Raw genomic sequence first — 14,225 nt, forward strand, 5'->3', positions numbered from 1 at the left:
TCAGAGTTCGTCTCCTAGTTACCACGTTTCCGTGGCAACCATGGAACCTGTCAACAAATCGGGAAAACGGAGACGTGGGAGATGTAAAAATAGGTAAATAACGTTAATAATATTTAAGTTTATAGGTTATTTTCTGTGCTTAAGCACACGCTTTTATGTATGAGTCGCTTTGGGGCGCTTTAAGTTTGTTATAAGGGTCATTTTGAACGTTACGTTGTTGAATTCGCTCACTGAAAATCATCCAAAAAAGTTGTGTCTTATGGTAATGATAGCCTTGCATTTACGACGGTAGTTTTTGTATGGTTCATTTTGCAGAAAACACACCCACAAAGCTCCCCCAGACGTGCACATGTTTCCAGCTGTTGCTGCTGGGAGCTCAGAGAAGTTGGATCTCAGTGTGAACAGTCAGGTAGGCTCATCAACACTTACCACACTGTAAAAATACTCAGTTACAAGTAAAAGTCAGGCATTGAAGAGGTTACTTAAGTAAAAATAAGTAATTTTATTTAGGAACATGTACTTAAAGTATGAAAAGTAACAGTACCCAGTCCAAAAAAAATAAATAAATAAACAAATATTCATAAAATATATTAATTAGTAATATTATTAATTATTATTATTATTAATAATAATAGTAATAATAATACATTTAAAACGAAAAAGTAATTTTAAAAATGCCTTTAATAAACTTAATATTGAATTATATATATTATATTATATTATACATCTATTATTAAAAAAATAAATAAGAAAACAGCTGTATTCATTTAAACTATTGGGTGGATTAGTTTATAACAAAACATATTTTATAAACGTTTCTTCTGATTTTTATGCAAAAATCTACTTTGTAAAGGAAATAACGCTTTCAGATAAATGTCAGTAAAAGTACCATATTTCCCTCTGGAATGCAGTGGAGTAAAAGTATAAAAGTGTCATGAAAAGAACAGACTCAGGTAATGTACACGTATCCTAAATTCATACTAAAGAACAGTAAATACACTAAGTTACATTCAAACATCGGGTGAGGGATTATACTGTAGATGGCTGTCCACTGCTGTGGCTTAAAGAATATGCTGCAGAGCATGTAGTGATGTAATTAAGTACCCCAGTCCAGCCATTTATTTAAAAACAAATGCCAAATACAAATATACACCAGTACAGGTAAAAAGTCAGCATTAAAAAGTTAAGTATAATAGTCTTAGAGCTACTCACAGCGGGGAGGGGTGCCTTGAGGTGATTATTGATGTGTTATCCTCGAGGCCTGAATTGGATTTCACTGTTGTGGCTGCAAATGCAATTAAATGAACAATTATAATCTGGAAAGCAACTACTTCTTTCAAAGAAGCAGTTGGCCTATCAATATTTTCCTCTAAAATGAATTTCATTACACTTTCACAAAATGGAAATAAACAAATAAATTGCCAACTTGAGCAGCACATTATTAAATGTGTTTATATTCCACTTTTCACTGGAAACACATGAGTCCCACTCCATTCAAGCATCCCAGTAAGCCATGTGATTAAGAAAACATGCGTAACTCTTTGCATAACTTGTGTTTCACCCTCCAGGGTCTGTCAGCGCTTCACGTGGCCTGCCTTTATGGCCAGCTGGCTGCTGTTCAGCTGCTGGTGGCGTCCAGGCTGGCGTGGATCGACAGCAGCGATCTCCAGGGTCGTCAGCCTGTTCACATGGTCCTGTCCTCCCGCAGCTCACCCAACACCTCCTCCTGCCTCAGATACCTGCTGGAGCATGGGGCCGACGTCAACGCGTAGGGGCCTTATTCTGTGAAAGATTGCTTTGTGCAAATTTTCAGCTTTATTGTCTAAAATGGGTGCATTTGTAAATTCACTCAGCTGGATGCATGCTTATTCAATCACCAAATAAAACATTTTATAAGAGAAGCTTGAAAGCAAACTAACACTGCAAGAGTGTCAAAAAGTAAAATTATGATTAAAATGAGATGAAAGCTTAGCTGCTGTTGCAAGAGATAATGATGGTAATGATGATGATGACAACAGTAATGTGATAATGATAACAGCAGTAATGATGGTAATAATAATTAAGTTTTTTTGTGTGTGTTATTACCAGTACCACAGATTCAGGGACGACCCCGCTGCACTTGGCTGCCTCTGAAGGCCTCCTGGACTGCACTGAGATCCTCGTTCAGGCTGGAGCAGATGTGTTGGCCCAGGACAGCGTGGGACACACCCCTCTGGATTTGGCCCGCATCTGGTGCCGCAGGGAGGTGGCAAGGTAACAAGCTAAAAAAACAATTCACACCAATAAATGAAAGCTTTGTTAAACCGTTTCAGATAAAATTGACGATTTTTTAAAAAGTCTTCTGGTTTTCTCTGTAGGTATCTGAAAAGCTGCATGTGGCAGACAGAGAAGAAGAAAGAAATGCATGAGAGGAAACTAGTTCAAAATTTGTACAGTGATCTCGTGGAAATGGTCAAACTGAATGATCTCAATAAAAAGGTTAGTTGATATGCTGACAACCACATAATAACTTTGTGACTGAATCATACATCATCAAACATATTCACATGTTAAAACCCTCATACACTATTTCTACAAAAAGTAATGTAATTGAATTTGTAAGTAACATAATACATGTAAGAGTTTAAAGATTGAAAAGTCCTCTTAAGGAGGTAAGTTTGGAGGGTTAATGGGACTGATACATTTGAAACAGTCAAACAAACACAGGACTTTCCCCCAGGAGATCGGTGTTTGTGTCCCATGTGAAACCAAAAGAAGTATTGTAAAGTACATCCTCACTGTGTTTCTTTTCCTAAACCTGACCAGCTTAACTTTGGTTAAGTAAGTTATGTTAAAGGTAAACTATGCAGGATTGTTGGTTAAGTGAAAGTAAAAGCCAACTCTAGATTCAGCCTCGTTTGGTGTTTTGCATCACTAAATTTGTGTTTTTTTGGCGCTGTGTCTCTCGAATGACTACTGCTTACAGTCTGGCACCACAGCAACCATGTTTGCTTGTTTTTTCTTAAACCTAACCTACCTAACTTTACTTGTCTTAACGTAACCTTTAGAACTTTTCTTGTCTAAATGTAACCTACGTAACTGACTTGGCTAAACATAATCCACATGAATTTATTTTCCTTAACCAATCTCACGTACATTTATCTGCCTAAACCTAACCTACGTAACTTTACTTGCGTAAATATGACCTACACAAATTTACATTAAGTAAATAAAATGACCATGCCATTTGTGGGACACTAGTTCTTTAGATATCATACAAACTGCTGAATGAGGATACATTAGGCTGCTGAATGCAGTGTTACTTAATAAACTATGCTTTCTTGAACATTGTGATCAATGTTGATGTAACATTTAAAGGGTACTTGTGAAAATCCTAATCTTGCTACGTATTTTTTACTTCAAAAATTTAAACATTAGCATTAATCTCTCATTGGTGGAAGATCAGGTAGTATTCTCAGTTCTCTTGTCAAGCTATAATAAAATTTGTAGCATCTATGTAACATATGAAACAAAACTATTCACACTTATTCCTTGTCAATTTTCAGACACTTATTGATGTGAAGATGGCTGAGTGGGCGAACAATAAAGGTCTTCCTCTCCTGAAGGATTTCCACCCCAGAGTCTCAGTGAGCCAGTACCACACCCAGTGTCTCTCATCAGGTCAGAACACTTCTTACCAAAAATATGCCAAACGCCCATCGAAGCATCAGCCAGAAGATCCTCTGGAGAAGATTACCTCCAAAAAGCAACCTCCATTCTCACCGTGGACCATCTTCATGGGCGTCCAGCCAGAGAAACCCCTCAGAGAGCCGGACCTTCGGGGCCAGGTCACAGTGTGGAGGGACAGCAGCAGCAGGCAGCCTCGGTACTCCACCAAGTGGGACGGCACGCACCGCCCCACCCCTGACCTGCCTCTGGACGTCCTCAAGAGGGTGTTGTTCCCCAGAGCCTTCCCCTCCAGGATCGCCTCCCCTCGTTACTTTGAGCCGCAGGACATTGAGGAGGTCCAGCACAGAGGATACCCCCAGGGGCGGAGCACCTCCCCCTGGACAGAGGTGGCCATGCACCTGGCTGAGGTGCTGGAGCCCGGACACTACTGAGCATCACACTGCTGGACCTGAAATTAAAAACTGATTAAAACTCGTCTGATACTACAATATTTTGCATATTTTAACATTGAAACTTGGTTGGAGGTGGAAAGAACATGAGACCATTTTTAGAAATAACATGAGAATAACAATAAAAATAATAATAAGCGGAAATAGTAAACATCAATTATAATTTCATTGTTTGTTAACATTAAAATTAACATTAACTTAAATTTATTATCGATAAACTTACGTACCATCATGATACTTAGATGTTAATTTCCTCTCATTATTGTTATGATTTTCACAATTTATATCAGTTTATTGTAGTGCACATTAACATTTTGTATAGTATATCAAGTATTTCTGAATGGTTAGTAATAGGTTTGTAAAGGGTTTATAAATATTGGATTATATACCTTGTTAAATGGCCAGTAAATACTGTGTAGTGCAGTGGATTGAAGTGGGTTGTGGGTACATTCTGAAAGGATTGCAAGTGACTTGTGATCATCAATTTACCATTTATGTTAGTAATAATCAACTTCCGGCCCAAAGGCAAAATCTAGCCCTCGACAGGGTCCCCGTGGCCTGCTGACCATTTTCTAATTCACAATGGGAAATATGGATTCACACTTTCAAAAGCATCTAAATGGAGCTTCTTTATTTGAAATAAATAAATAAATAAGCACCAGGGGAGGATCTCCCACCCCCCATTCGAGGTCCGATCTGTGTGTTTATTAACTGGCCCCTGGCCTCCTGTCATTTTGCAAAAGTGCCCCCTATGTAGAGTTGAGTATCCCTAATTTATGGTATTTATGAAGTGCTACCACTGTAATTAAAGCATTCTTTTTTAGGAAAACATGTATTACTTGGACGTCTGGCTGTGTGCATCACGAGTGTTAACAGGCATAACAGCAGACCGTCCCTGACAAAATAACCTGCCGCCCCATGACTTCAGCTCAAAGTGACAAAATTAAAAATGCCACACACTCCAGATGCTGCGGCTCCGAAAGCGGGGTGAACGGAGGGGTGAGTGAAAGGTGAGAAAACCTCAGTGAACTGGGTCACCTGTCTCAGATGTATCCCTGCACTTTCACTGCTGCCCCCAGGGACCTGACTCGGGATCCAGGTGAGGGCTTGTCAACAGCGTGTGCGTAACTGCGAGCTGCGACCTGTCAGCTGAAGGTGTGTGTGTGTGTGTGTGTGTGTGTGTGGCAGTTTTGTCTTCTTCCTTTACTTCACAAAGCACTTCACACCTCAGCGGGGGTCAAAGTGCACACAAGCCTCAACGTGGTGCACCTACTGTGACCAAGCCACATGGGACTTGGCTAACGTAATGCCATTCTGTAACACTGTCTGACACACACACACACACACACACACACACACGCACACGCACACACGCACGCACACACATTTCTGAGTAGAGTTCACGGTGTGACAACAAGAAAATCCATCACACTGCAAATCAAATTTAGCACTGACAGGGTGAATTAACCTGATTTAATTGGAAATGACGAGGATCAGTTCATCTATTTTTGCCTTTATTTCCTTGAACACCAACCTCTGAAAAGAACCATTTAATCCGCGTGTTATTTCAACAAAATCTTTTATTATACATTTGTGTGAATACCAGCCTACAATGAATCGCACTCCGTAATTGGTAAAAAGAATTTCGGTCTCTTTAATAGTGCCTTCATCAAACCACTTTCAGCAGCTTTTGTCCCAGACGCACGTAAGCACCCAAGAGTCACTGCAAGGTTCGATCTTAAAGAGTGTTTTCATTTTAACGCTTGGTGTCGGGTTAACTCAACGATCAATGTACAAAAGTCAGTTAGTTATTACTGTGAATTTTTAAAAAACAGTCAGGTTGCAGACTACAGCGCTGGTGATTAATGACTCTGTAGATGTGAGACAAGAAAACTAAAAATCTCAACTTAGTGCATCGTTTTTGTGGCCACACGTAAACGATCCAGACTGGGAGATTTCCATCGTAGCCAACTATAATTTAAGGGTGTTTCACTTATTAAAGTGATCCTTTCTAGGGGGGCAGAGAGTATTCACATGTCAAATCTTGTAATTAAAACTAGCCATTTCCATTGATTAGTAGCTGGTTCTTTACAACTTAAAGGAATACTTCACCTCCCACAGTGACCATTTATATAACAATTACTGTGAAGTAAACATGCCTCCATGGTGAATGAAGAATCCAAAAACAGAGAAAATTCTTGATGAATTTAAGTCATGGGGGTTTAACAACAGCAAAATTTCATGAAAATATGAGTTAAACTCTCACAGCTGTGAGTGTTATTTAGTCATATGCTCAGTACTTCCCAAACAAAGCCAAACTCCACTGATAAAAACAATAATTTTACCCTGCTGAACATGAAAGCTGCTGGTCTACCACGGCCTTGATCAGTTAGTTAGTGTTATTGTGTGATTTTGGTGAACCAGAAATAACTCTTAAAAACGTTGTTTGATTCAGGTCCAACTCTTGACATTAAAGTGCAAAGCATTAAAATTCTACATATTGTGTTGTAAATATACACAGTGACTGCACTCTAAAGGTTGAAACTTGGAGATTGCAACTGAATTTTGCTATTGGATGAGCCTGCTTGTAGAAGCCTGCTTTTATCACCAACCGAGCCCCCGAGTCCCCGCCCACACCCTCTCGCCAACCGACTTCTATGTGTGTGCAGGTAGCAGGGAGGTGCTGTGGATCGAGAGGTGGCACGATTGAGTGACTGGGCATGTCTTAGCCCTCCCAGCCCTGCCCATTTGAGACTTTTTAACATTCCTTGACTTAAATTGTGCTGCAAGAATTACATCGTACACAGATGTTTTGATATAGTCTTTGCGCTTTTAACCAGGACCCCTATAACTTCAAATCATCAAGAATTTTCTCAGTTTTTGGATTTACCGCTCACCGTGGAGGCATGCGAGAAAAAATTATTTCATGAATTCAACTTAACATGAGGTGAATGGCTGATAAACATATGATCATTTGTGGTAAAAGTCTTCCTTTAACTGCACTTTCCCATTTGAAATAATGTTAATAAGCATTTCTGTGGTGACCTGTAGCATTTTGTCTGCAGCTGGGCTTTCCTTTCCAGGATCAATTCACATCAAAGTCAAAGACTGGACTTAAGGATTAAGTCAAAAAGTACCTTTAAGCTGTTTCATTAATCTCCAACCTTCATCTGAGGAGACAGTAGTTTTCACAAGTTGTGTTTTGTCTCTTAACCTGCCCTCAATGCTACTTTGTATTGAAACAGATAAAGTGTGATACCTAAAACACACAAATGACAGCAAATCTCATCTCAAGAAGAAAAGTGTTAATGATTTATCTGCCAAAGTCAAAACTTACAGGTTTTTGGTGGTTGTTAATTTCAGATCCTTCACACATATCAAAGCTTAAAAAATGGAGGAGTCCAACATGACAATAAGAAAGCATCGCGCTACGGACAAGATCCCCTCAAAGAGGTCTCCAGATGTTGTTGGCAGTCAATACAGACAGACAGAAAAACAAAGAGAGACGAACGTGGCCTGTGTAAACTCGTGGGCTCGTCCAGCAAGAAGCTCTGTTCCGTTTATTGGTCCGTCCTCTTCATGTGCTTCCGCTTTGGCCACTGTTTCGTTTAAGTCCCATCCAGAAACAAATTTCCAAAGTCCTTCCTGCTTCCCCTCAATTTCCAACACAAACACTCACTCACACACACCAACAGACCCCAGAGGCTGCACCCCGAGTCCGAGCTCCTCAGTACATTTTCTGTCGGCTGGGCAGCACTGCCTCCTTGAGGAAAGAGAACACGAGGAGGATCCCAGACCTCTTCCCCCTCTTGCCCTTGGTGAAGTAATTAGACACCACATCGTCTAAAAAAAATTAAAAGAAAAAAGGCATTTGTTAAATACCGTTTAGGGCTGCCCTTTAAAGTCGGAGATTAAAATCGTCAGTCAGACACCCCACAGTCGACTGAGATTGCTTGATTTTTTTAGTTTATTTGGGGTTTTTTTGCTTGTCAGTGTGCAGTGTACTTCTGGTGACGTTTGAGTACCCAGATTTTGATGCAGAGTGAGCGCTCTTGGCTTTCACGCTATTATCCTCTCTCTTCTGCTTAGAAGTAGCGAATTTACAGCTCACAGCATCTTAACACGACACAGTCTCAGTGTCATGGAGAGATATTAAAGTAAGACACATAATGTGTTCAAAGGGACACACAATCATTTAAAAGATTCCCAAAAATATAAAAAAATAAAATTAAATTAAATTAACAACCCCTGTGGCCACTACCACCACACATACGTACACCTGGTATTCTGTGGGGAACACTGAGGCCTCATTTAGGCCTGTTTCGTGCCTCAGTAGCATCCACTGAAAAGTCTAATTTGAACCAGAATATTTGCAGATTAATTCAAACCTTATATGTTATGATCCCCAGGGATGACTTTTTTCTTCTTTTTTAAAGAATATTTTTTGGTTTTTTGCCTTTATTAGATAAGACGGCTTTAATGTGAAAGGGGGGTAAATAAAAGGTTCTGATTCCTTAAACTAAAAAACAGCATATTGCTGAAAAGACAAAAAAAAATCTCACCTCCTTGTTGCATGGTGGATGGAAGCACATTTTCCCCCGCTGACAGTGACACAAAGAAGGCGAAGGGGATCACCCACAGGCAGATGGTGAAGTATGCCAGCACCTTAAAGCCAAACGCAAGATCATAAGACAAGTATGGGAGAAATGTTAAATTACAGAAAATCTCCCTTGTTGTTTAAAAAAACACTATATCACAGACAGCGTATGGCATCATGAATGTGAGATGATATTACCTCTGAGAATGGATAATACTCTTGTGCAAAGTACTGGAAGGCCATATAATGGTTCACCACCACCAACACTGGAGAGAGGAGACGAGGGAAAAGAAACAATGTTGGAAAAAAAGAAAAAGAGACAAGAAAATGACAAATAATCAGCATCGGTTTGACTTAATTTCCTCACACAAGACTCTTTGATGACTAAACGAAAGGAAGCTTTCTTTTTAGTTTCATACAAATACCACATTTTTGTGCGACTATCATGACTATTCTAAAATATTTTTCTTTTCTGTTTAACAAAAGGGTCTATCTCTGTTTGCACAATGTTATCAGACACTTAGAATAATGATACGATCCTGTCAGTGGCCAAAACAAACACTTTTAGTGGTCATTAATTGACAGTGTGAAGATGCCCCGAATGGTTAGCCTGTTTTACACTCTCGCTCAATACTGGACCTATTTCAAAAACTGTTGTTGCCGATAGTAACTCTGACACAAAAACATGGGAAAACAGGGTCCAGTTTGAAAAACGCCAAAGTTACCCTTTAAGTTTTATTTTCTTTAGATGATGCTGAAACCAGTTTCTGTTTTAAACAGGCAAATAATCCAAAACTGGTGTCTGTCGTACTCACCACAGGAGAGGATAAAGTTTGGGGAGCTCAGCAGTATGTATGGGAAAGTCTGCAGGAGGCCGAAGTACACCAGGTTGGTGAAGAGGCCGACTCCCACCATCAACATTGGGAAGCCTTCAAAAAGATAGAGACCTGCCAGCACACCTGTCGAAAACTGGACGCATTCGCACAAACAGTGAAGTAGAACACAGGTGTTGTGAATTACATATTGTACAATAATTTATTATTAAAAACAGCATAAATAAAATGACATCACTCTTTATCAGCTTACTCACCATTATCATGTACTTTATTATTCGACTGGTGGCTACTGTGTATTCTTCTATTAGTTCTGCCAGGTAGTACAGGCCAGCAGCTGGTGAAAACAAAGATGTGGAGATGAGCGACGACACAGGAAAAACTGTAACAGCAACTTCTGAGGCTAAAAAATGAATCCAATGCAGAAGTGCAAAAAAACTGCAGTTCCTCTAATGACCCAAAACAGAATAAATCCCCACAAGCCCCAATGCTGAAATCTCCATTCGACAAAGAAACTAAAAGATGAACAGATGAAATTAGATAAAATGTTTGTGGAAATTAAGACCTAATAAATTCAAATATAAGACCATTTAATGAATTTTAAGGCCTACTAATTATAAAATAAAATTTAATTTAAGACATTTTAAGACATTTTAAGAACCTCAGAAAATTACATCACTTTACTGTAATACAGCCTGTAAAACCACTTAGAAAATCATAATATCCAAATTTAAGATGACACCAAGTCTCATATAACGATATCGATAAAATATTGATATATTGATAACTTAACTTTTTTACCACTTTAACTGGAAACCAACCAATATTCTCAAAAAAGAGATAATTTGTCATTTCAATGGCATTTTAAAGACAATTTCAGAGCACGTGAGGCATAGCTTTGTTATGTTTATTACCAGGACAGTGTTATTTACACATGTGCAGTCAACACTAAACTAGAACTCTTGGTAGTTGTTAAAAGTTCTCAAATGCTAAATGTTACAGATATTTATTAAAAAAAACTTTGGATCAAATAAAATCTAAAAATAACTGGTCAAATAGAGTGTCTGAATCTGACCAGAGATTGAAGGCCAACAGTAAGTGCTTCACAGTTTTCTATTCTTGGTGCTAAAGATACATTTCAGTCAGTACCTAAAGATACTGAGATTCAGCATTTTGCCCTGTGAACAGCCGAGGCAAAGCAAGAAAGACAGGCCAAATAATATCAGCTCAGTCGAGTGAGTTATTAAAAACACATCTGAAACGGACATGACCCACAGTTACTAAACCCGCGTAGAACGAAGCCCAAACGCAGCCAGAGAGACTGAATGTCAAATCTTGTAAGTCAGGAGCTGAGAAGGTGACGGCTCACGGAGAGGCGAGAGTCTGAGAGCTTCATCACGCAAAGGCAATCTGCACTTTGCAAAAGATAAGAGTCAAAAGAAAGCGAGAGAAGAACTGCACTCCATATTTTCAGACACTCGCCATGAAATTTGTTCCTCTCAGCTCTGGACGACTCATCACAATAAATAAATTTCGTGCAAGAAATTGGGCCATTTGAAAAATAATTGCTGTTTGCTGGACTTACAAGAGGAAAAGCCTGAGACCTATAATTAAAGAATGATGATTAAAATTAGGAATTATTGAATAAGAAAACAAACTAAGAATCTGATGAAGCATGTGATGCCAGTTAATAATTATTATTTGAAAATTATCAGAAAAAGCAGAGAAAAATGTAATGTAATTTTATATTTAAAATGATGTCACGTAAAAAAATGTTAACTTTTTTTCAGTATATTTTTGCAGGTCTTTTTTTTTTTCTTTGTTTGCTTATTTTCGGGTAACTTTCTTTCTTTTAATTTTTAAAAAAATAATTTTTTGCTGATTTTGGGGCCATATCTTGATATATTGCTCACTGTCGTTTCACCATGTTTTTGAAAAAAAAAAAAAAAAATCAAACCAATTTGATTAGTTTCAGAGGGTTAATTGTTTAGTCTATAAAATGTCACAAAAAAGCAAATTATTCTCAATTTCAATTTCCCAGAGCGACATTTTAATCTTAACTCTTCAGTCCAACCGTCCAAAACCCAAATACATTTCATATACTATCATAAATGCCAAAGAAATTCTCACATTTAAGAAGACTAAACTAAAATGTTTAAAATTTTTTGCTTAAAAAATGACTTGTTAATTTCTTGCAATTTGCAGGACACTTCATGCTAAGCTTCTGATAGAACTTTTATTATTTATTCATTTATTTTACCATATTTCTGACCGAAATCAAACCCCCTTGCTCACATCATAAATTTTAGTTATTGTAAAAGGCATCTGAACACAGCACAAGAAAACAGATGTCAATCCAGGTTTAAGGGTTTATCGATTTAACTGACCTATACAGTATCAGCAAAAGTTTATTAGATTAACAGACGTTCCCCTTATGCGGTTTGTTTTTAGCCAGATTTAGTTCAGTAAACATGGAAATCCTTGTTCCAGTATTTGTCTTGTTAATGCAAATAAATAAAATGTACACAGAGAGACAGCTGACATGAAGTGTGACTGACAGTGAGCAGCCACACCTGACAGCTGCTGCAGGTGTTACGTGGCCAGGTAACAATCTGGCCACGTAACACAGAAAGGCACTGAGACAAGTTTGCTAAAAGTTTTGGAGGAAACTCAACATATTGATGGCGCTGGTTGTGACATGCAGGTGGGCCGCGTGTTAAACAGCCAGCGTGTCAAATAACCAACCAGATTATCTAATGTAAACAAATGGAAAATACCTCAATGCTAATGTTAGCTAGATTACATAGCTACACATATTGGCTTGTTAATTAACGTATATGCTAACATCTGATTGAAAACGGCTGTTTGATGCTGCACACCAGATATTATGACCGCACTAACGTTATTTGCCACGTAATCGATTGATTGATAACTTAAAATCGATGAAATGACAAAGCTAAATGCTAACTGTTAGCAAATAATACATCCAGCAGAAGTGTCCCCAAAATATTTGAAATTGAAGACATATCATTATATAACTATACTAAATTCTTCTTCTTTTATCAAATGGTATTACGTCTTACAATTTTTAACGGCATCACTTTTTATAAGTAAAATAAAACCTCTTGTATTCGTTGCATATTACTTCCTGTGCGAGCTAGCTAAACAGGCTATCGGTATGCCGGTGAACTAACGCACGCAACGTATTTATTCATGGCGCACAATTACAGTTTGTATTTGCTTATTATTGTGTACACATTATACAGTCGCCGTTTTCTAAAACAAAGCCCCGTTAATGTTATATTCTGCAACTTCACCTGCTAATTTAGTCCGCTAGCATTAGCATGCTAATATTAGCCAGCTCGTGCAGGGATTCTTAGTGTAAACTCACCTATCGCGAGAGTGACGAAGGATATCTGGATGACTAACGACAGCCAGCTGAGTAAATAAATAAACCACATCTCTCTGCATATGAAACAACACGCAAACAAATGTGAAAATATTAGACACAACGGCTAGCAGGCAGCTAACTAGCGCTGGAGCACCGGTCAAAGTTCCTGCCCCTGTGCTGTCAGTGCGGGCCGAGGAGGGAGCACAAGAGCGGCTCTGAGGACGCAGAGGGGCTGATTTAGATACAGCGCCCCAAGCGGCTGGAGGAGAAGTGCAGCACTCTGACAGATACCAAATACACTCAAATACTGTGTTTGGGTCCTGAACAATACATGAACATGGTTGAATATCTATCTATCTTATCTATCTATCATCCACATCCATCCATCCATCTATCTATCCATCTATCTATCATCCACATCCATCTATCTATCTATCCATCTATCTATCATCCACATCCATCTATCTATCTATCCATCTATCTATCATCTACATCTATCTATCTATCCATCTATCATCCACATCCATCTATCCATATATCTATCTATCATCCACATCTATCTATCCATCTATCTATCATCCACATCCATCTATCTATCTATCCATCTATCATCTACATCTATCTATCTATCTATCTATCCATCTATCATCCACATCCATCTATCCATATATCTATCTATCATCCACATCCATCTATCTATCTATTCATCATCCAAATCTATCTATCTATCATCCACATCTATCTATCTATCATCCACATCCATCATCATCTATCATCCACATCCATCCATCTATCAGTCATTGACATCTATCTATCATCTACATCTATCTATCTATCATCCACATCCATCTATCCATCTATCTATCATCCACATCTATCTATCATCCACATCCATCTATCTATCATCTATCATCCACATCCATCTATCCATATATCTATCTATCATCCACATCTATCTATCTATCTATCATCCACATCTATCTATCTATTTATCTATCTATCAGTCATTGACATCTATCTATTTATCTATCTATCAGTCATCCACATCTATCCATCTATCTATCTCAGTCCATCCATATATCCACCCAATTCTGTCTATTCATCTGTCTACCCATCTATCCAGCCATCTACATCTCTACATCTATCAATCTATTCATACATCTATCCACATCCATCGACACACACACACACACACACACACACACACACACACACATATATATATACTGTATATGGATGGATAGGTGAATACATATATATGTATATATATATCCACATCCATCCAT

The 14,225-nt window shown here is 38.4% G+C and overlaps 2 protein-coding genes across 2 annotated transcripts; one reads left to right on the plus strand and one right to left on the minus strand.

Annotated features, from left to right (window-relative positions):
- Positions 1-36: 36 nt before the first annotated feature.
- Positions 37-5,120, plus strand: ankrd53 (ankyrin repeat domain 53). Its single transcript, XM_042512708.2, has 6 exons — positions 37-93; positions 316-409; positions 1,569-1,768; positions 2,089-2,253; positions 2,358-2,478; positions 3,546-5,120. Exons 1-6 carry the CDS (start codon positions 41-43, stop codon positions 4,098-4,100), a joined length of 1,188 nt encoding a protein of 395 aa, XP_042368642.2. The 5' UTR covers positions 37-40; the 3' UTR covers positions 4,101-5,120.
- A 560-nt stretch (positions 5,121-5,680) lies between these two features.
- Positions 5,681-13,139, minus strand: tex261 (testis expressed 261). Its single transcript, XM_042512786.2, has 6 exons — positions 12,940-13,139; positions 9,806-9,885; positions 9,531-9,684; positions 8,914-8,981; positions 8,681-8,783; positions 5,681-7,961 (listed from the first exon to the last, which is right to left on the minus strand). Exons 1-6 carry the CDS (start codon positions 13,007-13,009, stop codon positions 7,846-7,848), a joined length of 591 nt encoding a protein of 196 aa, XP_042368720.1. The 5' UTR covers positions 13,010-13,139; the 3' UTR covers positions 5,681-7,845.
- Between the last annotated feature and the right edge of the window lie 1,086 nt (positions 13,140-14,225).

The sequence above is a fragment of the Plectropomus leopardus genome, chromosome 23 (assembly GCF_026936395.1).
Source record: "Plectropomus leopardus strain MGB_pleo_1.0 chromosome 23, ASM2693639v1, whole genome shotgun sequence".
NCBI classification, from domain to species: Eukaryota; Metazoa; Chordata; class Actinopteri; order Perciformes; family Serranidae; genus Plectropomus; species Plectropomus leopardus.